Here is a 24,423-nt window from a genome sequence, read left to right on the forward strand (position 1 = left end):
TAAATAAAAATAATTGCGGAAGTAAAGCAATTCCTAAAAAGAAAACTAGAGATTATAATGAAAAATTAATATCTGACTACTTTTTAGCTCCATCTTTATGTTTTATTTTAATTTAATTTTATTTACATGCATTTATTACTAATTATTCAAACTGGCGCCAAACTGGCGGCGCCAAAACTACATAATTTAATTATATAGAGGCCATATAGGTAGAAAATTGAGATAAACTAAAGGGCTTGTTTCTCTTTCTTTTTTTTTATTTGAAAAAAATTATATATATAAAAACGAGGGAAAAGCTAAGGGAGAGAAGATAATTTATATTGAACTTACATTATAAATTAGATCCGAAAGATTGGCTTATTTAAAGTGTTTTAAGATTGGTGGCTTGAAGCTGGCATTAGTTGCCAGATCTACAAGTATTTACTATAAAAAATACTAATATAATAATTATTTGAGAAAAATAAGAAATTATTTTAATAATAAAAAGATAAAAAAGTTTTGTTTTTTAATTAATTCAACATTCTGAATGAGAGTTTTACTATATAATTACATATAATAAACAAAATGGTAGAAGGATGGCTAACCACTTCGAAATCTATGTCAGGTTTGTTTGGTAAAAGCTTGATTTCAAAACAAAAAGGTAATGGTGAAAGTATTAATTTAAATGAGAATAATGATGATGTGAAAAACAATATAGTCAATTTGGGTGATTTTTCAAATAATGATAATTATTTAGAATCTAGAAAAGAATTAAAAGGAGAATTAGATAGAAGCAAAGGATCATTACTAAGACTGTTTCAGTCAGATGTATTTGATGCACATCTTCACTTATATTATATATATCACCATAAAGAATTTGGAGTACATGAATATCTTGTAAACTTACTATATGAAAGATCTGATGAGATTTTGTGGTACTTACCACAACTATGTGAAATTTCTTTAAATAGATTTGAGAAAAGTAGTCTTTGGAAATACTTTCTTGACAAATCAAGTGAAAATATGAATTTTTCTTTGATTATTTCTTGGATGTATCAAGCTATGAGTGAAGATAATATACCACTTGTTTCAGAATATGCTCAAAATATGCTTCAAGAAATTGAAATGGCAATGGTAAATAGTAAGCTTAAACCTGATATTAGATATATAGAAAAAAGATTATATTTTTGGAGAAGATCTAAATCATGTCTTTTTCATTCACTAAGCAGTCAAAACATCAAATTGGACAATAATCAAGAAGATATTGAATCTCAATATAGCGATTCTGAGATGATGAATCGTGAAAATACAAAAACTCAGTTATCTTTGGCAATTTATTCTACCCTTCCAAGTAGTGAGACTATTAATTTAAATGCAGATGAAGATTATAATAAAGAAGATAATATGATATCTTCACAAACTGATTCAAGTATTCAACTTGGACTAGAGTATAATACAATTCAAAGTAGTTCAAAGACTATTAGACTTTCGTCTTGTGATGTTTTACCAGATATTTGGATTTACAGAATTATTAATGATGATTTTAGCTGCGAAAATAAAGAGAAAATTGAATATATACGAACAAAACTTAGTTTAATAAATCGTCAATTTAAGAATTTATACTCGAATGCAACTTGTGCAGCTTATTACAATCCAAATCCTGGAACATCTTATTATATAAATGGAGTTTCATCAAATACTTTTGGATCATTAAACCAAGGATTTTTACCAACTAATATAATAACTGGATCATCATCTTTTGGTACATTTAGTTCAAGTGGTAATTCTAGTAAGATCTCGATACCCTACTTTTTCTTTTCAAAATTGGGTTCTCCATTTGATTTAATTGATGTTAATAAGATAATAAATGATATTCAACTTAGATCAAAATCTAGAATAAACCATATTAATAAGAGCTATAATTTTAATACAAAAGAATTTAATTCTGAAAATAATTCAAGCCCAATGACTCCAAAAGACGTGATAAGAATTACCCATCCTTTTTCACCTTCAGAATCCAGTGATTTGGATGATGATAAAGATAATTGTGATGATAGTGTTACTTTCGAAGAGATTAAATTAATTCCCGATGTTATTTGTGATGATGAAAGTAATGATAATAAAGTTATACCAATATTAACACCAAATTCAGCCAATATTGTTAAATCTTTGGATAATTTATCTAATGAGAATTCTAGCTCTCCAATACAAATAAATGATAATATTCTTAATAATGAAGAAATCTTCAAGGTTTATATATCCGAGATTGAAAAAGAAAGTGAAACACTTTATTATTTACTTAAACAACATAGATATAATTATTTTAATAGAGTGAATCAGCTTGTTTCACAGTTTCTTGAGATTTCAAATTATTTACAATCAAATATTAATAAGGAGCATAGATGTGAGATTTTGGAATTTATTATAGAGGAATTAAATCTTTGGCTCTTTTATTCAAGATTTTCAATTTCAATTTCAAGAACAACTTTTTTGTTAAATAGTATTTCTTTACCAATGGCATCATTTAATAATGAATTTTGTAGTAGGTTTTCTGAAAATGATTCAAATTTAAATCAAAAAAATAATAATACCAAAGGGATAATTGGATTTTCTCATTCCAATTATATCATGGATAAAGGTTTATGTTCATTAAATAATTGCCAATTTTTACGTATAATTCCAAATGAATGCAAGATTTATAATTCCAGAAAAAGAGTCCACTTTTTACTAGCAATAGAAATTGCAGATCTTGATGACCTAGATTATGAACTTGGTAAAAAATCTCAAGAGTTGATTTCCAAAGATATTCTTAATTATCTCAAGAATCATGGCATTAAACTTAAAACTGGTGGGAATGAGAATGATTTTGATGATAATAAAAATACATCCCAAGATATATTGCTTAATTTTCTTAATATATTATCCATTGGTATTTCTGAATCAATTGATATGGGCTTATCCCAGGAAGACTTTAATCAAGTATTTTTTATTGATAATAAAGATTCAGAAAACATTGAAGATTGTGATGATATTCATGAGAATAATAATAATGAATCAAGTGATGATGAAGTTTTTAATGAGAACTGGCCGCAAGAAACATGGTCAAGTAAGATAAAAAGATATAGAAAAGATTCTCCCTACTCAAAACTTAAGAGTTGGGGAATTAAGACTCTTTTACTGAAATCTTCGGATGATCTTAGACAAGAATATCTTGCATCTCAATTACTTCAACAATTTGATTGGATTTTCAAAATTAATAAGTTACCTTTATGGCTTCATCCATATGAAATACTTGTTATTGGTTCTCATGGTGGGTTTATTGAATACATTCAAGATACTTTTTCAATTGATAGCCTTAAACGAAAATTCCAGACTGATAATCTTTTAAATTGCTTTGATCAGTTATTCAAGGATGATGAGCTTAAATCTAAGGCAAGAAAATGCTTTGTTGAAAGCCATGCTGCTTATAGTCTTGTTAGTTTTTTCCTCCAAGTCAAAGATAGGCACAATGGAAATTTCTTAATTGACAAGCATGGCCATATCATTCAAATTGATTATGGGTTTATGTTAAGTAATTCTCCTGGTAATGTTAATTTTGAACAAAGCCCTTTCAAATTAACTCAAGAATTCCTTGATGTTATGATGGGAGAAAACTCTTCTGATTTTCAATATTTCCAACAACTAATTATTAAAGGATTTTTAGCTTCCAGAAAACACGTCGACCAAATTGTTTTAACTATCGAATCTATGACTTCAGCATCCAAACTTCCTTGTTTCTCTTTGTTCACAAACAAGGAATACTTTGTTCAAGAAATTAGAGACCGCTTTTTCCTTCATCTTACTGAAGAGCAATGTGTTATTAAAGTCACTGAATTAATTCAATCTTCTATAAATAATTGGAGGTCCATTCAATATGATGCATTCCAACGAATTACAAATGGAATTCTTTAATTATTTTATTTTCTTTCCCTCAATACCATCAACACAGGCAACCTAGTTTATTATTAATAGAATCTAAGATATAACTTTATATATTTATTAATTTTTTTTTTTCATGATTTCTAATTCAATTTTGATTATCTACTCATTTCAACCTCTAACTATTTTTTGTTTAGTCCACATAACGTGGCATGCATGCATTGCATGCAAAAAAATTTTACACGTAATGTTATTTAGAAGAATTTTGCGTTTGGCAGCGAAATGCATAATAGGAAAAGAAATTGCAAAATAAAATAAAAAAGTAAATCATTAATCTGCAATACCATTAATTTACTAAATACAAAATATTTCTATGAAACTAATTATGAAATAAATATTTAGAAAATTTAATTATTATTCCACATATTGTTGTTATGTTGAAGGAATCCAGAATTATTGCTGGTTCTAGATGAGTGAAAGCCTGGGAAATTCACAGAAGCCTGTTTTGATTGGGCAGACCCAACTTGCCCAGCCTGAGCAGCAGTATTCTGTGCTCTTCCAGGTAGAAACATGTTTGAATTTCCAGAACTTGTATTTCCTCCAACTCCTTGACTCTGATGAGCTAATTCCATTCCTGTACCCACTGTTGCCCCATTTACAGCGCCTGAAGGGTTGCTAGATGCGGAGTTACCACTTGTACCACTTGAAGTACCCGAAACGGCATTGTTTGACCCAGAGACCGTTGGTTTACCTATATATTGTATATTCCCTTGAAAGTTACCAGCAGCAACTTGTCCATTACCTTTAGCATGGCTGTTTGGGTTTCCAGTATTTGGGTTTCCTTGAGAATTAATATTTGCATTAGACGTAGGATTTTGGATATGACTATGGTGGTTGTTATAGCCTTGGTGATGTATAAAATCTCCTGGGTGAGCTCCAATATTATCCAATTTACTATTATTAGTACCTGGTTGTCCTAAAAAAACCGCCTGAGGAATTGCTTGGTCCACACCAAACTCATTTGATACTCCGTTATTGTTGAAGCTCATTGGTAAATTTATTTGATTCTGTAAAGAATTACCACTTACGTTTGTTTGTTGACTTCCAAGGCTAATTTGTTGGTGTGAAATTCCGGGAGGGAGCATAGACTGGATATTTTGGTAGGAGCTCGGATTTTGGTTGCTAATATGATGATTATGTGTAGAATTTCCACCCACTGTCATAGGGGATTGGTTATTGGATGAGTGGTAATTCACACCGATGCTATCAGATACCATAACATTTCCTGTTGTATTATTATTAACTGCTGTATTTCCTGAGCTTCCAGTTCCTCCCATTCCGTAAACTCCGTTTAGCCCATGCTGACTTGGACTCGGCCCTTGTGAATACTGGTTAAAAACTGGAGTTGGATGATGGTGACCATTTGGTTTCGTATTATAATGAGGAAAACCAAAAGCTGCAGTGTTTCCAACCATGTAAGGAAAGTTTGCGGTATATCCTGCATAGTTCAAATATGCGTAGTTATATGGATTTACTGCAGCGGCAGCAGCAGCTGCTGCTGCTGCTAAGGCCATATTGGAACTGTTTCCACTTGATGCACTCCCTGAACCACTACCATTTGACCCCGCTCCACCTCCTACAACTGTCTCACTATAATTTATACCATTATTACCAGATAATAAGGCTGGATTCGATGAGTAAACACCACTACCACTTACCATTCCTTGACTTGTTATTGGCAAGTTACTATAGTTACCAACTGCATTCCCAGAAATTGAATGACTAATATAACCATTCCCAATACCAGAAGATTTTATAGAAGCATGCACATTAGACCCTGATACACCAGATCCTCCAGAAACCCCTGATCCGCCACTTCTCTGTGAAGCATTCTGGTGCAATAGTCCTTGATCTACCATCATACTATTCGTAGAATTCTCTTTTGATGGGGATGAACCGCTAGTATTCCAACCGTTCAATAAATGACTTCCAGATACACTGGCACCAGTCATCCCGCCATTATTTTCGGAAATGCCTGTCATCATTGACATGGCGCCAATATTTGAAGTTCCAAAGTTACTAGAATGTCCTCCAATTGTATTTGAAGAGTTGGCGGGAACTCCGGGGGAATTATTAGGTGTAGTATTGGAATTGTTTTCGGAAGCAACATTAATTTGGATTTGATTTTCTGAAACCTTACTAATATCTACTGCTCCAAAACTACCAAATAGGAGCCCATCATTAGCATTAGGATCGACAGTTCTACCCTCGGGTAGAAACACTCCAATTCCATGTGATTTGTAATCAATTCCACCACCTATTTGGATTCCATGTGGCGGAGAAACTCCACCAACTTTTATTCCAAGATCAATTGCAGTGATTCCAGAACCATTTGTTGACACTGATGAGTAAACGTTTGAAGTCTGCGGTGAAGAGCTTTGAGTATTGTCGTTTGTAATGTTAGAGGAGCACTCTCGATCTTTCCTAGACTTATCAGAAAGCTTTGAAATGGTGTTTGATACGCTTTGGGTATTCTGTTGCTGTTGTTGTATGTTGGGATCTAAGTGATCCTGCGATGATCTTTCTTTAACTATAGTGTTGTTTGAAAAGTCTTTATGATCTCTATTGTTGGTGGTTTGTGATTCTTCGAAACCACTTCCATTGTCCTTGGTATAGCTACTAGTAGATTGTAATGTTGCGGAGTTGTTTGTGTTGTTTTTGCGAGCTAGTTTTGCCCATGTAGTAGTGTTATCCACTGGGTTATTGGAAATGCTTGCCTTTGTAGTGCTTACATGAGTGATAATTAGAGTTTGAGTGCCATTGGCTATCGTGTTCTTTGAACCATTACTTGATTCCTGTTGTACACTATGGTCTCCAGTGGCTCTTGCCTGATAAGACTGGTTCTGATTTTGTGTTTGAACATTACCATGTCCATGACCATGTCCATGGCCATGGCCATGCCCATGGTGTTTAATTGGCTTGTTGGTAGACCTATGGTAGTTGGTATTAGTACCTTCAACGTGGTTTTGGTTGTTTTGTGAATTAGCTTGTTTACCAGGTTTAATAGAGTGAGTATTGTTGAGATTCTTGTTTCTGTTTACATTAACATTATTATTGTTATTAGTAACATTTACATTATTGTGTTTTGAACCTCCGTTTGATCTATTTTTACCAACTTTTGTCCATTGACCTGATTCATGACCACTAAAATCCTCAATAACATTACCTACAGCCAGTTCAATTTGATTGGCGTCGTAATGGCATCTATGAATTAGATCTGAAATCTCATTTAGATTAAAGTTATATGGTTCCAATACAGGCGTTAATTCCCTAACCCATTTAGCAGTTCTTGGAGACATAGGAGTATCAACAACAGTTGGTTGAACATTAATTCTTCTATAGTAATCCTCATTTATAGAAGGATTAGGCTCCTTAGAATTAGATTTGTTATTTCCTGCAACGGTAGAATTTTTGTTTGCTCTTAAATTCCTTGCTCGAGCTGACATTTTAAAATGCTATGTTATAATGTAAAGTAGAATTAATTATTAAGTTTGGATATTTATTTGGAAGCAAAAACAAACAGTTGGATTGAGTAAAATTGCCAATAATGTCTGTTTCTGCTCTTAACTGCTCCAAGTAATTTTTGACTTCACTCTCACTTTAAAAACTTTAAAGTGAGACCGTGCCTATATTAAACGGAGAGTCTTTAGTTACTTGTTCTGCTTTCTTGTGTACTTCTGTTTAGTATAGGAAAAAAAAATCACATATATCTCTTTTTTAATAAATAAATAAATATAATTCCCTATTTCCCACAATACTTTAATCTCTCGCTTTATTTTTCTCCAGTCTTATAATAATAATAATAATATTATTATTATTATTTTCAGCACTTACTATTATTATATATAAGCCAAGTTATATAGTATATAATTATTTGCTTTTATTAATTTAACTACCTTTTTATTTGCCTTTTTAATAAGTTAAGATATCTATTTCTAGTCAAACTTGGCTTTTTCCAATATATTAAAATTATAATAACGTCTACAATTCAACCGCCTCTAAGCATTTTTCTACCATTTTTAAAATGGCCTCCCTAAATTCGACCAATTTTTTTATTTTCATTATTTTTTTCACAATTCCCGCCTAAATACTGTCAAAACTGGCAATTTTTACTAAAAAAAAGAAATTGCATGTTTTCCCGCCGTCTCAAGAAAATATTTTGTGAAGAAATTTAATGAAAATTCAGGAAAAAATGTGTTTTTGAGCAATTTTTGTGTAAAGGTTTGAAATCAAAGTAAATAAGTTTTAAAATAACTATTTTTTTTAAGGAGGTATTTTTTTTTGTTTGTATTGTCCAAAAAATTATATATATTATATTGTTTTGAAACCGGTATAGGATTGCATGTTTGCATGTAGTTAAATAAATGTGTGTGTTTGTATTTACGTAATTATTTTGCCACATTAGAGAAATTGTTTTGTAAAGATTTTTAATTAAAAAAATTTTAAACAATTTGTTAGAAAATGACAAAAAAAGATGCAAGAAATTCCTTGAGAGCAAGTATAGAGACTACTAGTAGTTCCGTTTTAGGCTCAGGAGGTAAGTTTAATTGAACAACAATGAATTAGCTGGAATAAAAAACTTTGTTTATTCCTTCTTTTTTATATTCTTAATTTCACGCTAATAAACTTTGTGTTTTAGAAAATATTAACAACAATTCTCCAAATAGTAAAAGAAAATGTGTTAAGAAAGAGTTTAATGATACTGAAGCTAACGTTATTGAAAGCTATAAGGTATGTATAATTCAGTAATATATAAGATAAATATTGAAACATTTCTGAACTAAAATAACTTTAAAATACAGAAAAAACTCGATGAACACAAAGACCTTTTACATGAATCAATGACAAGTAAGTAATACCTAAAACTTTAAAAAATATTCTTTTCCTCATTCTCGTCAACTGGATTCAATTCCTAATTAAAAAACAAAAATTAACTTAAAATTATAAACTTGTATTTTAGAATTCCTCAATTCATTATATGACGAGTTAGAGAATTCAAGAGTAAATCTCGAGGCATCCTGTGTAAGATCTTTACAAAGATATGGTGATTCAATTAAAAAGTTGGAATCATTAAAGAGTCAAAATATGGAAAGTTCTCTTAAATTAAAAAAAATGCAAAATATGTTTCAAAAATTTTCTGATAAAATTACACAAGTTTAATAACAAAAGATGATATAAAAATTAAACAATACTAGCTTTGATCATTTCAGAAATTTCCATTCTTTCATGATTATTGATCATATTTGAAAGAAGATTGGAATTATTTGAATTACCAGAAAATAATGGTAAAAGCCTTGAAACAATAGATCTGTTATTTAAATGGAATAGTAAAAATCTAATTGGCCAAACCCACCAAAGTACTCTAGATTTAACTCGAGTTACATCTTCAAAGCTGTAAATATCGACAAGATCACTTTGTCTAAATCTATTATAATATAATATAGAGAACTTATATAGCTCTAAAGTAATTGTTTCCAAAATTGAATCAAATTGTTGCAGAGATATTCTGGAATTCATTCCATTTCTAATACTTTGATTATTTTGATTTAGATCATAAGGCATGGAATTTTCACATAATAGTAGTAGATCAGCTATATCTACTTCAAATAATATAGGAGATTCAAAGAAAAAGGATTGCTTAGTTCTGTATTCACATAATGATGGAATTTTGACAATAATATGGTCTATTATTTTCGGCTCATTTTTTGAGTTTTCCATTAACCATTTGATTTCAGTAATAGATGAAAAACCTGTCAAATTGTAAAATTCTGTAATAAACTCTAATAGAGTATCATTACTATGTACCATACTTTGAATATGGTAAATTCCCATAACTAAGCTTTTAAAAATGTTAATTCCTTCCTGGGAAATCTCAAAATTTTCATTAAAATGCAATATTTCATTACTGTTACTAACAGAAGTGCCAAAAAGATCAAAAATTTGTTTCACAAGTGGATTAATATTAACATTTTGCTCCAGAGCTGTTAGAATATAGTAGTTAATAAACTCGGCAATTTGTAACAGTATCTCTATCTGTGTATCTATATTAAAGATATCATTTCTTATGCTTTTAATGAACTCTTTATTCTTATCATCATTCATATCTCTTTCAATGCAAGTCTGGGATTGCAGTAACAATGATCTTCTTTGAATCAATGTTGGGTCCTGTTGCATTTTCAATACCTGTAAATGAATGTCCGATAGTAATTCGAAAATAGCATCGAGTCTTTTCCCACCCTGGATGAAACTTGAGCTAGAAATTCTCCTCCTGTATTTATCAAGACTCCTCCTCATGAAATCTTGCATTTTTGTAATTTCATCACTATTCACTTCTTTTAACTTAGCAGAGTTAAAATTTTTTCTAGAAGCTGATTTATAAATTTCCCCTTGAGTTTGTGCAATCATAGAATTCACACCTGAAGGAATTTTCCATATAGCTTTAGATTTTGTGTAGTAATACTGCCCAGCAGAAAAGTATTGCTTGGCATTGTAAAGCAAATAACCTTGATCATTCTTGAGACTATTTTCATTTTTATAGTTATTTGGAACCAATCCCACACCATTATTCTCACTTGGTTGATCATTTTCTGATTTTTTTACCGAATTAATGTCATATCCTTGCTTTACTGAGCCAGCTATTTTATTCTCAAACCCATCTGAGAATCTATTGTTTGTCATGAAACCCCTATTTAATTTTTTATCTTCATTAGAAATAACACTATAGCTGTGACTCTCACTCAAATGAAAATGTTCTAACCAATTCTTCAAATACACAGAATGTTCGCTAAACTGGAACACTGATATAGATAAATTCTTTATTAACCAATTTTCCAACCGATTACCACCTTTTATGTTAATTATTTCTTCGTGTACCGTTTTTTGCATGCAAGAATCAATATAAGACACGTAAGAAAACATGTAATAGTGGAGCCATTCTCTGCATGTGGACGAAAACGATTTTGAGTTTTGTTTATTAAATTTTTGTTTGTAATCAGATTCTTGTTTAAGGCAGCAAAGAATGAATTCAATAATTGAAAATCTCATTTTAAGAATATTTTCTCTAAGGTTTTTGAACATAATGAGCTTATTTTCAAGAATTTTCTGTTCAGAAGGTGTACTTGAGTTTTTTAAGTGATTAAATGAAACATCTAAATCTTTAAGGTAATCAAATGCTGGGTCATCAACAAGATCAATTTTTGAGAGAAACTTTCCAATTTCAATAATATATTCATTATAAGTGATATCCAATGTATGTTGTAGGTTTTGGTAAATCCAGAGAGAGCAATGAAACTCATAAGTATATATGGACCTGACCGCGTGGGTTAAGGACGAAGTTTTACAAAATTCAAGCAAGGTTTTGCAGCCACTCTCTTCGAAATTCACAATTATATCTTGGAAACTCATTAACCTGTTGTTATATTGAGGTTCAAATTGGTTGATTTCAAAGAGTAGGATAGAAAGGAAGTATTTTACAAAGGAATTTGAGTTTGAGATATGACTAGAAAATTCAGAGATGGAAGTTGGAATACTTATTTCGACTTTTTCCCCGTTAGAAAGCCAGGGAGGTAGAAGACCAGTGTGGTGAATATATTCGGATTGGGAGTTAATTAGAGTGATGATAGATGGAATTTCCTTATTGTAGTATAAAAGACTCAAAACAATATTTAAAGGTACTTCATAAATATTTTCAAACAGAATGGGCATAATCTGTGAACTTGATAAGTTTCCAAGTTGTTCATTATCTTTGGTATTTACCTTAGATGCACGAACTAATTTTTTTCGGCCCAGCAAATCCTCTGCATGATTTTTCTTTCTTTTGTTAAGAATTACATCCTTATTTAAGGATGATATGCAGTGTTCAATTGCAACTTGTTGGCACGAGATTAAAGAGTACTTTGAGCTTGATGAAATAGAAGACATATATTGGGATGCTGAAAGTATATTGTATCTAAATAAAAGTCGAAGAACAAATTGGAGTCCTTTATTATTTGATAATTCAAATAATGTAAATTTGTTTAATGATTTTTTTAAAATATCCATATAAGAGGAGCATAAAATGGCTTCATTTGTTATTTTAGCATTATATTTAAGTCCAAAGGGATAAGTTTTGCAGAAAAGACTCATCATTTCCAAAATTTCAATGGTTCTCGAGATAAAGTTCTTAGTTTCTATGAATAAATGGAGCTCAGAAATGTTTACTGAAGAATATGTGTTTGAATTAGAACTAGAACTGGAGTTAAAACTTGAGTTTGTAGAGTAATTGTTTGCCAAAAAGATGGCATTTTCATCATTTTTACGGTTAATCTCCACATTAAAATTTGGGAACCACCAAGGTAATAATAAATTTAAGAGATTATTTATGGGTATCAAGTTATTTTTGAGATGAGAAATATGATCTTCTTTTAAAGATGAAGATATTGTCACCGAAATTGAGTCATTCATGGCAAAGTCTACTGTATTATTTTCTGGAATAAGTCCGTTACTTTTATTGCCTATCTTATCATTATTATATATCGTACCTGATGAGACTGAATTATCAACTTGGTTATGGGTTAACCAATCAGAAGCTTCAGACTTAAAAAACTCATGAATACAAGAATGGATCTCCAAGATTATATTCTTATTTTTACAGCTGAAAGATTTTGGAGCCTTTAAGTCTTTAAATAAAAGAAAATTGTCTTGGTATGAATTACAAAATTTGCCAGTGCTCTCAATCTGAGATTTAATGAACTCTGAAACAAATTTGGAATTATTATTATTGTCTGAAAAGTCTCTAATATCAAATTCATCATTACTATTATTGTGCTGATTAAATTGGCTTTTTATATACTCCTCTTCATCTATGTATTTGGAAAAATCTCTAGTATTTTTATTAATTAACTCAAAGTCAGTTTGTTGAAATAAGGGAATACCCCAAATACTTCGAATAATTCTTCCAATAAGAAGAAGCAACCCTTTAAATCTAGGAGTCACTGCTAATATATGATTAAAAGAACTAATACTTAAAAAGCAATTTGAGTTTGATCCGGATTGGATATTATTATCTGAAAGTAGAGTAAGCCAAATCTTTATCAAGGTGATTGAAGGAAAGTCATTTCGAGTTAGATTTTTATCAAGCATTCCTACATCCTTGTTTCTGATATGAATTTCAAAAGGACTATCATTCTTAATGTCACTTGAGTAAAATCTCTGTATAAGTTCAGAATCAAGAATTTCTTTGGTATTCATACACACAAGACCTTGCCAAATTAAAGCAAAAAACTGTTCAAAAGTTATAGTTTGAGCAAAAGTCCCTAAAAGTTTCATTATAAAGGTGGTTGATTTGTTATTTTGCAAATTCATATCCCCACGTCTTCTTCCAAAAGAGCTTAATCCATTAATTGGGCTAAAGCTTTCTTGTTCATCAAAAACATCTATCATAAAAGAGTAATTGTGGGGTTCAAGAGTCATTTTTGTGATAATATCCAAGAGTCTCTTCTTCTCCAAAATGAATATTCCTTTTGTAGTAACGATTGTCCAAGATCTACATTCAGTTATTTGATCCAAAATCAAGTCATTAAGTCCATTTGGAGGACATTGAGGAATATTGATACCAAAAACTGAACATGATGTTGATGCTCTCAAGTGATTTTGAATCAAACAGTGTGGTTTGTATTCTCCCTTTGTTTCGGTTGCATGAATTGACTTGGAACTCAATCTATTAAAGAAGTATCTCCAAAGATGGAAGAATTTTGAGCCAGAAGTTTTACATCCAAACCCTGATAAATTACTATTGGAAAGCAATTGATCGTGGTTTGAAGCTGAAATATTTGGACGAATAAAAAGTATTTCTCTTGGATTTCTCTCATTAGAAAAAGGATTTGGGGTATTCCAAAGATTCTCAAATAATCTCTGATATTTGGTCGGAACATTTCTTTCTTTTATGCTTAAAATTAGTCCCAAGTTTGGATCTGAAAAAGAGTATTGCCATTCATTTAAACTGGTGGGTATATTTTGCATATTGGAAGAACCCAAATTTCTGTTTGATAAGTTTTTCGCAATAAATGTTTGGTCAATACAAGAAGCAAATATATTCGATGTAATTAATGAAAATATGGTTTCATTATCATCATTTAAATTTTCAGGAATTCTATTCAAGTTTGTTTCAGATTTTTGTGAAAAAATAGATTCTGGTAAATCTATACCATCTCCAATGTTTAAAGTGGTTAAAATAGAAACTCCATTTGAGTAAAGACTTGAATTAATCAGCTTTTCTTCAGAATCATCAGAGCTTATTGCTGTTCTTTTAAACTCTTTAACTCTCATATTAATTGGAATTGAATAAACTAAATTTTGGGAGAATTGATTATTATATTGTGAATTAGAAAATGAATAAGGTTTATTTCCAAATTCAAAAATAGATTCCAGATAAATACGATCTCCATTGTTGGTGACTAGAATGGCATAAATAGAGTCACTTTCTTGAGGACTTGTGGGGTGAATTGAGTGGATATTAAGGCATGAAATAAAGCTAGAGTTCTTTTTTTGTTGCATAATAGATAATTGTTTTTTACTGCCATTATTTGAATTCAATAATTTGCTCAATTCACTTTTTATGGTATTAATATTTAGTCTGAAAATAAAATAGCTTGGAAAAAATGAATTCGAGTTTAAAGTATTTGAAGACAAGTACTTTGTTAAATAAGTACTTATGGAGCTAGAAGAATCTCCTTTTTCAATATAAGTTAAATCATCAGAAATCTTTTTTATTCTAAAATTCCCAATTGGTATTAGAAAAACATCAATATCTGAATTCATATAAAGTACATATATCAATCCTCTAAATTCATCAATAAACATTGATTTAATAAAACTTTGTGATTTATTAAAAAAATAATTACGAATAAATTTGGGTAAATACGAGACAAATTGATTTCCAGAAATCTTTATTAATCTAGCAAGTGAATGAGTTTGGCTATCATTATAAGCAATTTCAGAAATTTTCTTAACTTTTCTTTTAATCCAAGAACTTTCTTGTTCCATTGTATATTCATAAATGGTACCTGTATTACCACAGCCAAGAAAGAATCTACCAGAAGCTTGATGTGAAATAATATTGGTAAAAGAAATATCTTTATATCCAGAAAGAGAAAAATAACTATCTTTTACTCGGTTGATAACATAGTTACCATTCGTATTTTTAACAATGTTTAAAAGAATAAGATAATAATTTGTACTAACTAATATTTTGATACAAGAAGATTGTTCGTCCTCAAAAGATCCAACACTGGTAATTATTGCTTTTTTTTTGGTATTTTCTTGAAAAAATTCTTCAGTTTGAACAGAATATATGGGATAATCTTTTGACCAATTCCAAAAAATTATTTCATTTTCATTATAAATATAAAATATACTATGGTAGCTTAAAGTTTTTGATTTTAAAGCCAAAGGTTCTGAAGAAAGTTTATTAATCAGATATTTTCTGTCATCAAAATTTCTTAAATTTAATTTCATACTTTTAAAATTATTTAATATGGCCTGTTTAATTTTTTTTGGAAAATATCCACTTAAAGCTTTAACTTCAAATGTTTCAGGTCGATATTCATAATCTGTTGAGTATATTCCTTTTAAGAAATGACTCAACTCTGAAAATTCTTCATCTTGTTTAATACAAGAATTTAAAGAAATTCCAATAATATCTGATTTTGAAATAGGATCTAATAAATCATTTCCTTTATTCGTTGAATTTGAGGAACGTTCGGTATTTTTTCCTCTTGTATTAATTTGGTTTCCAGATCCTATTTGGTAAAAATCTCCATTTCTGGCATGAATAATATTATCAAACATCAGAAATTATGTCAAATAATAATTATAAGAATTTGAGAATTTTTCCTTAATTGCCTTTAAAAAATAAATACAAATTGTGGTTATTAATATTTAATCTTCAATTTTGAACAAATAATTGGTAATTATTCCATATCCACTATAATATTAAGAAAACAAATAATCAATAATAATTATTATTTAAAGGCGAAAAAGACTAATTCTGAATTAAAAGGCAGTAAAAGGTCTTTTCTTTAAATATATATAATTATTTATTTATATTTATAATACTAATATTTTATTGAATTGGAATAATTTGGATAATTCTGAATGGATTATAGATGGATCTGTTATTTTAATAATCACATATACATCTGTATGCTTTTTAATTAATTGGTTTCTTAATTATTCAAGAAAAAGAAAATTACTGTAAATCAAAGCAGTTTTTTATATTTATATTTTTCAAAATATAAATATTAAATATTAATTAATTATTAAAATTTATATTATATAAATGACGTGGGGTTGCGCGCGCAAATGAATTAATTAAATAATAAATTTATATACTGGTATCGTTGTAGTACCAAGCAAATAAAAAAAATGTATATTTTGGAATTTTAATGGATAATATATAAAGCTATGGATAGATTGAATGAAAGAATAAATAAATATTTATATCTATGATTATAGATAATTCGATTTATTGTTTGAAGAAGGATAGTTGTTAAGTAAAATGGAAATACATTTATATATATAATATCAAGTGAAATTTGCATGCAAATTAAAAAACAATTAAACAAGTATAAATTTTCTCTATAAAATTGAATCGGATACATATATATATATATATACATATATATCTGAAGAATGTTACTGATTATTGATAGAAATTACTCTAAAACAGAAACAATAGATTTTTGTCTTTCTGGGACTGGCTTTGAGGAATCTTTGGTGTGATCTTTAAGATTTTGCTCCCTCTTTTTCTTGGCATTAATTTGTTCAAGTTTTCTCTCTTGAATAGATTTTATCATCTTTGGTACATGATGATGCCTTGAAATCTTTTTAATTTCAGGTAAATATTGGTATCTTTCGATAAGTTTATTTCTATAAGCCAAAGTTTGTCTTTCTCTATAAGATCTAGGCCCAAGTGGTTGACTAGCTTCATTTTTCCATAAGCGAATACAAAAATCAGATGAACCGCTTACAATAAATCTCCCATCAGCAGTAAATTTGGTAGCCCAAACATTATGCATTCTTTTGGCATGATAAATATCTCTAGAAGATCCTTGGTCAATATTAAAGATTCGAATAGTATTGTCTCTACTACCAGCAACAAAGCTGTTTCCCATTGGATTATAATCAACATCTAAAACAGCATGAACAAATCCTTTATATATATATCTAGCAATGTTAAGTTTTCTCATATCAAATGTATAAAGCATAGAATCATCATTAGCAATTGTGAAATTAAGTGGTTGCTGAGGATTCCAACAGATTGCATTTGATTTATTAGATAAAACAACTTTACGTAATGCTGTTGATGATCTAATATCAAAAAGTCCAACAGAATTATCAGAAGAAACTGTTGCAACAATATGAGGTTCACTTGGATTAATCCTTGCAGAATAAACTGTTTCGTTTCCCCATTCAAATTCTTGTAATGGTGTACTTCTATGATGATCCCATACATGTAAACCACCAACTCCACTACTTATTAATACACCACTATTCCAATGATGATCTAAACTGTATAATTGATTATTCGCAAGAAATGTAGTTTCTGGAACAATTGCCTTTGAAAAACTGGAAATATTATCATATCCATTAAAAACATCCTCAGCATTTCCTTCATCTTCTAATTCCATTAAATTCACTTCATTAACTGATTCTCTTTTAGATATTTTCCACATTTGCAATTTCTTATCATCACCGCATGAAAATAAGTGCTTATCATTATTTGTAACACATAATCCACGTACTGCTCCTTCATGCGCCCTAATCATATATTCACATCTTCTACTCCCTGCTAAATTCCAATATCTTACTGTTCCATCAAATCCACCACTATATATATCAGAAAGATGATGATGAGCTCTAGCTAAACATTGAACAGTATCTGAATGACCCTCAAATACTGAAACTAGAGGCTTTGAAAACATTTTTCTTAATTTTACACTCATTAATGCCCTGGTATATTCTCTAGCTTTCTCAAAAGGGTGAATACTAGGATCTGGATTATGATAAATCCTTTGTATAGAACCTTTTGATTTGTCCTGATATTTGCTTACATCTCTTTGTAATACTTTGACCTTCATATTTTTTTTCTCTATAATTATTCTTCTATCTTAAAATGATCCAATTTTCATTAATTTATATTAAACTATTTCGTCTCAAAAAAAAAGTGCTTTTTTTGCTATTTACCTGCTATTAGTTCTATACTTTTCTATGTTTAGAATTATTTTGAAATTCCTCTTGAATTATATCACCTACTTAATATTATTTTCTTATTAATTTTTTTTTCTACATTGCTCCTTTTTGACTTTTACTTTGAAAATATGTCAAATGGCGCCGGCGCCACTTTGTTGTTTAACCACGTAATTATTAATTTTTTAATTATGAATTACCGGTATATAATTTTTAAAAGTCAATGTAGAATGCATGCAAAAAAAAATTACATATACATGTATATATACTATTTTTAATGTAAAAGTTCCTAAGCTAAGTTCAATTTTTATTGGTAAATATTCTTAAAAAAAAATAATTAAAATACATTAGTCGAGTTATTAATTGATGTCATCAGAAATTTCATTCTCATTATTATTTGAGTTCTGACCAGCGGAACTTTTTGCTACACTACCATTCACTGAAGTCTCATTTGGCTCACTATAAACGGACTTTGAACTGTTGCGTTTATGGAATGATCTACCACTTTTAATTCCACGGTTATTATCATTGGGTTCAATTGCTTTATCATGTTCTAAATCTCCAGAGACAGAATCATGCTGATTATCACCATTATCCATGTTAACATTTGATTTGGATGATTCTTCCAGGTTGTTTCCTGCAGAAAAGTCTACAAGGCTTCCAGCACGGGTATTTTGGCGATATGTTTTTTTATTCATTGATTTAATCATTTTAGTCAACTTTTGAATCTTCTCAGACATGATTTCATTCTCTCCTTCCAGAATACGATATTTTTCTTGCATTTCTCGAAAGCTATTTTTGATTCTTTCATACTCTGATTCAGGGACATTCTTTTCTGGTGGACTAAGCAAATCAACTTGTATTTTTGGAATATACTGGGTATTTGCCATGACCGAAGATTTTAAAGAAGAGTATTCAATCAATCCACTATTGGCTCCTTTTTTTGGACTATTTGCAGATTCATCTATAGCATTAGCAATTCCGGATCCAGATTCACCATTTTGTTTTGAATTCTCAATAACTTCTTCAATCTTTCCTGCCATTTTAGTCTTTGAGTTACCAAATATTGAAGGTAATACTGATAATGGTGGCTGCTTAAAATTTTCTCCATCCCAAATTGGTTCTTTTTCCAATTTTTTGCTTATTTGATTACGAATTCTTAAAGGCTCAAAACCAAAGTTTGCATTCCCAATATCTTCATACAAAAATTCAGATCTAGTCACAACAGAGAATTCCTCTTCTCTAAAAATATATTGAAGCTTATGAAGAAGTTCTTGTATTATTGCATAATGTGTTGGAAGTGGATGGCCTAAAGTGTAAGCTTTCATTTGTTCTCCAAGAACTATACTTCTATGTTTAAGATAAGATGCTCTTGCTACTGCCTCATCTACTTTCCATTGATTTTGAAGCTGTTGTATCCAAAATAATAAGTTTTCAGCTTGATTATCTGGCATTCTCCATGCTTCCTGTTGATATTGAAGCTTTGCTTGAACCAACTCCATTTGCCTAATTAATAATTGGAATACATCTTGCTGTGAAAGTAATTCCTTAATGGTATTCAATTGTTTATTTGATTTTTCTTGCTCTTCCCTATAATGGTCTAAAATTGACTTAATTTCATTTTTATACTTTCTATTCTCAATCAATAATTCCTGGCTTGAGTTTTTTAAATATTGAAGTCTAGTAATCAATTTGGTTAATCCTGCATCACCAACCTTATATGTTGAAATATTATCTTGCAAATCTGTTAGTTCGTCCATTATTTCAAATTTCTCCATCAATACTTGCTGATTGGTTCTTTGTAACTGTGAAATTTTCTCATATAATTTGTTCTTTTCTTCTATAAGAAGTTCTCTTTCGCTTCTAACATTACTCAAATCTTCTTTAACTTGGGTCAACTCTGCTGCTTTTTGCTCAACTGCTTCACTGGTTGCTTTTTCAGTTACTGTTAAAGTACTTTGGAGTTTTTTGACTTGACTCTGAAGACTTTCATTTTTGAACTTTAAGCTCTTATTCTCATTCTCCATCTGTTTGAACTGATGCTTTAATTTTTCTAATTGTTGTGTTAATTGATTCACGTCCCTTCCTCTATAATACCCTCCAGTTACACTAGCCAGTTCTCCCTTCATAGTATGAGATACTCTAAAGTTCCCCTCCTCAAATTCCTGATCAGAATTATCCATAACATATCTCATTTGCCCATATTGTATTGATTGGTTCATTGCAATACACCATCTAGCTGAAACAGTTGGTGAGCTTGCTGCAAATATTAAGGGATTTGATTCTATTCCGAGAGAATTGTTATAGTTTAAAAGAATAATCAGATGTACATCTTTTCCAATACTGTGGCGAAGATTCGCCTCTTCTTCTCTCGTGATGTATTCTCTCTGCAGTGCTGTAATTGAATCTATTGTACTAATTACTGTGTCACATAATACATATACAACTTCTAATGTGGATCCATCTTTCTTACTTGAGCCAAACATCATTCCACCCTTTAAGTTAAAATAATATTGCTCCCAATTATCCTCCTCTATACTAATATCACGGCCATATTGACTTCCTTTCAAATTCAAAACATGCAGCCACCCACAACATTCAGGACTAACTGAGGCGGATCTTGATAATGAGAGAAGAGATGCATCTTGGATGCGAATTTCCACTCTGTTTATTATTTCAAATCCACTTTCTTTTGACTGATTATAGTCATGTTTCTTGGCCATTTTTTCTCGTAGGGAATATTACTCAAAGCTTTGTTTTTAGAGTAAATAAATAATAATATAATTAACTATTAAGAATTATTATATATCAAACATTTACTCTGAGTCTTTGCTTGAATATAGTATTATGGATCCCTCTGATTATGTCAGAATCAAATCATAATACTAAACTAGTTATGGATCTAAAAATGTTGAAACAAACAAAATGATTGGATATCGAAACTTTTTAAACCTTTAAATTTCAGTTGGATATTTATTCAATTAATATTACCGACTCAAACTTGCCTTAAATTACTGGAATAACTGATTGTTGTTTTCATTAAAAATATTAAAAATATTATTTATATTAACCAAATATTAAAGTTTTGACTTAGAATTTCATACATGAAGAATAATTTAATGTCAATCGCTAATTTTCCCGCCTTTTGAAATAAAATTAAATAAATAATTTTTTTTTAAAATGACCACTAAGTATTGTCTAAGTCTAATGAAGATGAAAGTGAAAAATAATTAGTAAAATAAAAATAGAAAGGAAGAAGGAAAATAAGTCAGAATTAAGTTAGATGAATGAAAAAACTGAATTTGACTGATTAAAATTGACCTGGATAGTAATTTGGGGCAGTAAATTAAAAAAAATATAATAATATTGAATAAAATATAATTTGTTTGCACACAAAATGCACACAAATTAATTCATCTGGAGTTAAATAATATTTCAAAAAATTAAAGAATTTAAGTTAAAAAAACGAAATGGTATTCTTGAATTATAAGGATTTCCCCTCTTTTTAATATAAAAATTTTTTTAAAAAATAATAATAATTGAAATAAAGGTTAATTTTAACTTAAATGAATAGGAATCACACAAATAATGGTAATTAGTGGAAAAACAAAGAAGGAGGATAACCATGAAATATCACCAAAACATAAATTAACGGATCTTTGTGTATTAGATTTATCAAGGGAAACTTCATCTCTTCAATTACCAAATGCATTCAGTAAATTAATGTCGATTAGCAAACAATTACAAAATGAGTTAAAGCTAACTAGAAAAGAAAGAGATGAAGCATATAACTCTTTGATTTTACAGAGGGATTACTATGAACAATCACTAGGATGCGCAATTAAAGATAAGAATGGAAGTAAAAATGAGGTGGTAAGTTTCTTTTTAAAATAATTTATATTTGAGAGTGGGGATAGGATAATATAGGATAGTTAATAATGTTTAATCAAATTTAAAGATTTAGAAAATATATTTAAAAGAAAAATAGTGAACTAAAAGACAAACTATCTTATTTTTTCCTACCTACTACTAATTATATGGTTAAATGTGGAATTAAAATATTTATAATTTAATTAATTTAAATTAATTATAGTTGGAAAAGCTATTAAATGATACAGCTAATATTGAGTATAGAGCTGAGCTGAATAATCTGAAGAGGGAATATGAAAGAAAGGTAAGTAATGATTGCTCTAATATGTATATCGGATATATATGGAGTTAAGGAAACAGGAAATATGTAAGAGATATGGCTTTTAAAGTAACAATATTAGTTATTTTCTGTTATTCCTTTTTCACTTATTTGAATTCCCATTAATAACAAAATAATTGATTACTTAGATTTATGAGATGGAGAAAGAGTTTGAGGAGGAAAGTAAAAAATTAAAAACACAAATTTTAAAAGACGTTGAGATTTACCTGGTTAAGTATAGAGATTTAGCAATGCTAGCAACAGAAGAGGCAAAAAGGCAACAGAAAAAGGCAGAATTAATAAAACTAAAAACAAAAGAATTAACAGAATTGACTTGCAAATCTTTTGAAGAAAAACTTCGTAATAAGATGCAAGAAGATTTAAAGAAATACGAAGAAGCTACTCAATCTGCATATTCAAAAATGATTTTGAAAGAGAAATCTATGAATATTAGATGGAATGAAAGGGAAAGATTTATTGAGAGGGAAAAGAAGGACTTTGAGGAGTCAATATTAAAGCAAGCAGAAAAAAGAATTGAAGAGTTTAGAAAGGGATTAATGACAACACAAGCGCAATTAACTAAAGAAAGGGAAATATTCGAGGATATGATAACAAATTTGAAAGAGAGGGTAAGTTATGAATTAATTAAGAATAAAACGATAGTATTAACACTGAAAACATTAATTTCTTTATCAATCAAATCAATTTATTAGATTACTTTTGAGTGTGCCGAATTTGAAAAGGAAATGTACCACAGGTTTGCTGTCACATTTAGTTTGGATGAAAATGAAGTTTCAAGAAGAATGCAAAACTACAGTGATGCACTGGAAAAGAAGGGTGTAAATTAATTAAGGTATTTTTTTTCAATAGAAATTTATAGTATAAAATTGAATATATAAAAAATAATGCGAATTACTTTGTCGATTTTTTGTTTATCCATTTTATATTCTTCAAGATAACATTCAATATTACGTAAATATTACGTAGTAATTATTATACCGGTATTAATTAAAATTTTTATATGGATTGCATGCAAAATTTATTTACTGTAAATGAACAATTAAAATTAAAAAGAAGTGTTTATTTCCCGCCAAAACAATGTCTTGTTAATGGTCAACATTTCTTAATAACAGAAAAAACACAGATTTTTTTTTTTTACAAATAAATAAATAATTGATTACAGATAATCAATTGTAAAAATTGATCTCTTGAATTAATCCTCGAGCACAATAGAACTCAAAGAGTGAGGAATAATTATTTTGATATTCCTTTTTTTTAATATATTGCAAGATCAGAAAGAAATTCTCTTAACATTTTTATAATATCATTGTTTTTTATGTTAAAATTCAGAAAAAATGGCGTTTCCAGTATTTTCAGGAATAACACTAATGGTACTTTTGATGGGGCCATATTATTTAGTATACAATATGTCGAGCATTTTTGAGACTACAGGAACTAATCCATTATTATTTAGTTCAATATCTTACTCTGTATTGGCTTGTTTTTTAAAATCATTACTTCTAGCGTCAATTCCAATTCCAACTCAAAATATTATGGAGTATTTGAGTATTATTACAAAAGTTATTTATTTGTATTTCATTAGGTTAATATTACTGAGTAAAAATGCAAAAAATCATGAAGTGAATGTAAGAATAAATGTTGGTATATTAGGATGGTGTATAGCACATACTGCCCTAACATATTTTATTCCAGTTGTTACAGATACATCTTTGAGCTCAGATTTTTCATTAGACTATATTAGATTAATATTATCATCATACTCAGCTTCGCTTTCTACATACACATGTTTCTATTGCATGTATATGCTAACAAAACCAAATCTGTATGATAGAAAGGGTGTTATAATAATCACAATATCTAGCTGTTTTTTAATTCAGTTGGTTACTTCGGGACTCTCGAGTACTTTTGGCCAGAATAATATTGCTCCTTTTGTTAATCTTCCAATTTTCGCTTATTTGGCATTCTATATTAACTTGAACTTTAATAAAAAAAGAGAAAAAGTTTCCAATAATAAAAAAGAATAATCTAGC

General features: G+C 29.3%; 8 protein-coding genes across 8 annotated transcripts; 4 read left to right on the forward strand and 4 right to left on the reverse strand.

The window, feature by feature from the left end:
* Nucleotides 1-564: 564 nt before the first annotated feature.
* Nucleotides 565-3,930, forward strand: cubi_03675 (phosphatidylinositol 4-kinase; the record flags this gene model as incomplete). The annotated part of the gene is made up of 1 exon (XM_029020689.1): nucleotides 565-3,930. One exon carries the CDS (start codon nucleotides 565-567, stop codon nucleotides 3,928-3,930), a length of 3,366 nt encoding a protein of 1,121 aa, XP_028874186.1.
* Nucleotides 3,931-4,304: 374 nt separating this feature from the next.
* On the reverse strand, nucleotides 4,305-7,403 carry cubi_03676 (uncharacterized protein; the record flags this gene model as incomplete). Its single annotated transcript, XM_029020690.1, has 1 exon — nucleotides 4,305-7,403. One exon carries the CDS (start codon nucleotides 7,401-7,403, stop codon nucleotides 4,305-4,307), a length of 3,099 nt encoding a protein of 1,032 aa, XP_028874187.1.
* A 1,015-nt stretch (nucleotides 7,404-8,418) lies between these two features.
* On the forward strand, nucleotides 8,419-9,117 carry cubi_03677 (uncharacterized protein; the record flags this gene model as incomplete). Its single annotated transcript, XM_029020691.1, has 4 exons — nucleotides 8,419-8,494; nucleotides 8,597-8,688; nucleotides 8,760-8,805; nucleotides 8,918-9,117. 4 exons carry the CDS (start codon nucleotides 8,419-8,421, stop codon nucleotides 9,115-9,117), a joined length of 414 nt encoding a protein of 137 aa, XP_028874188.1.
* Nucleotides 9,118-9,138: 21 nt separating this feature from the next.
* On the reverse strand, nucleotides 9,139-15,783 carry cubi_03678 (uncharacterized protein; the record flags this gene model as incomplete). The annotated part of the gene is made up of 1 exon (XM_029020692.1): nucleotides 9,139-15,783. One exon carries the CDS (start codon nucleotides 15,781-15,783, stop codon nucleotides 9,139-9,141), a length of 6,645 nt encoding a protein of 2,214 aa, XP_028874189.1.
* An 866-nt stretch (nucleotides 15,784-16,649) lies between these two features.
* Nucleotides 16,650-18,074, reverse strand: cubi_03679 (uncharacterized protein; the record flags this gene model as incomplete). Its single annotated transcript, XM_029020693.1, has 1 exon — nucleotides 16,650-18,074. One exon carries the CDS (start codon nucleotides 18,072-18,074, stop codon nucleotides 16,650-16,652), a length of 1,425 nt encoding a protein of 474 aa, XP_028874190.1.
* A 468-nt stretch (nucleotides 18,075-18,542) lies between these two features.
* On the reverse strand, nucleotides 18,543-20,906 carry cubi_03680 (uncharacterized protein; the record flags this gene model as incomplete). Its single annotated transcript, XM_029020694.1, has 1 exon — nucleotides 18,543-20,906. The coding sequence occupies one exon, from the start codon at nucleotides 20,904-20,906 to the stop codon at nucleotides 18,543-18,545; it is 2,364 nt and encodes a 787-aa protein (XP_028874191.1).
* Nucleotides 20,907-21,771: 865 nt separating this feature from the next.
* On the forward strand, nucleotides 21,772-23,220 carry cubi_03681 (uncharacterized protein; the record flags this gene model as incomplete). Its single annotated transcript, XM_029020695.1, has 4 exons — nucleotides 21,772-22,056; nucleotides 22,277-22,357; nucleotides 22,531-23,001; nucleotides 23,086-23,220. The coding sequence occupies 4 exons, from the start codon at nucleotides 21,772-21,774 to the stop codon at nucleotides 23,218-23,220; spliced, it is 972 nt and encodes a 323-aa protein (XP_028874192.1).
* Nucleotides 23,221-23,727: 507 nt separating this feature from the next.
* cubi_03682 (uncharacterized protein) lies at nucleotides 23,728-24,417 on the forward strand (the record flags this gene model as incomplete). The annotated part of the gene is made up of 1 exon (XM_029020696.1): nucleotides 23,728-24,417. One exon carries the CDS (start codon nucleotides 23,728-23,730, stop codon nucleotides 24,415-24,417), a length of 690 nt encoding a protein of 229 aa, XP_028874193.1.
* Nucleotides 24,418-24,423: the final 6 nt, after the last annotated feature.

This window comes from Cryptosporidium ubiquitum, assembly GCF_001865345.1.
Source record: "Cryptosporidium ubiquitum isolate 39726 chromosome Unknown contig_25, whole genome shotgun sequence".
NCBI classification, from domain to species: domain Eukaryota; phylum Apicomplexa; class Conoidasida; order Eucoccidiorida; family Cryptosporidiidae; genus Cryptosporidium; species Cryptosporidium ubiquitum.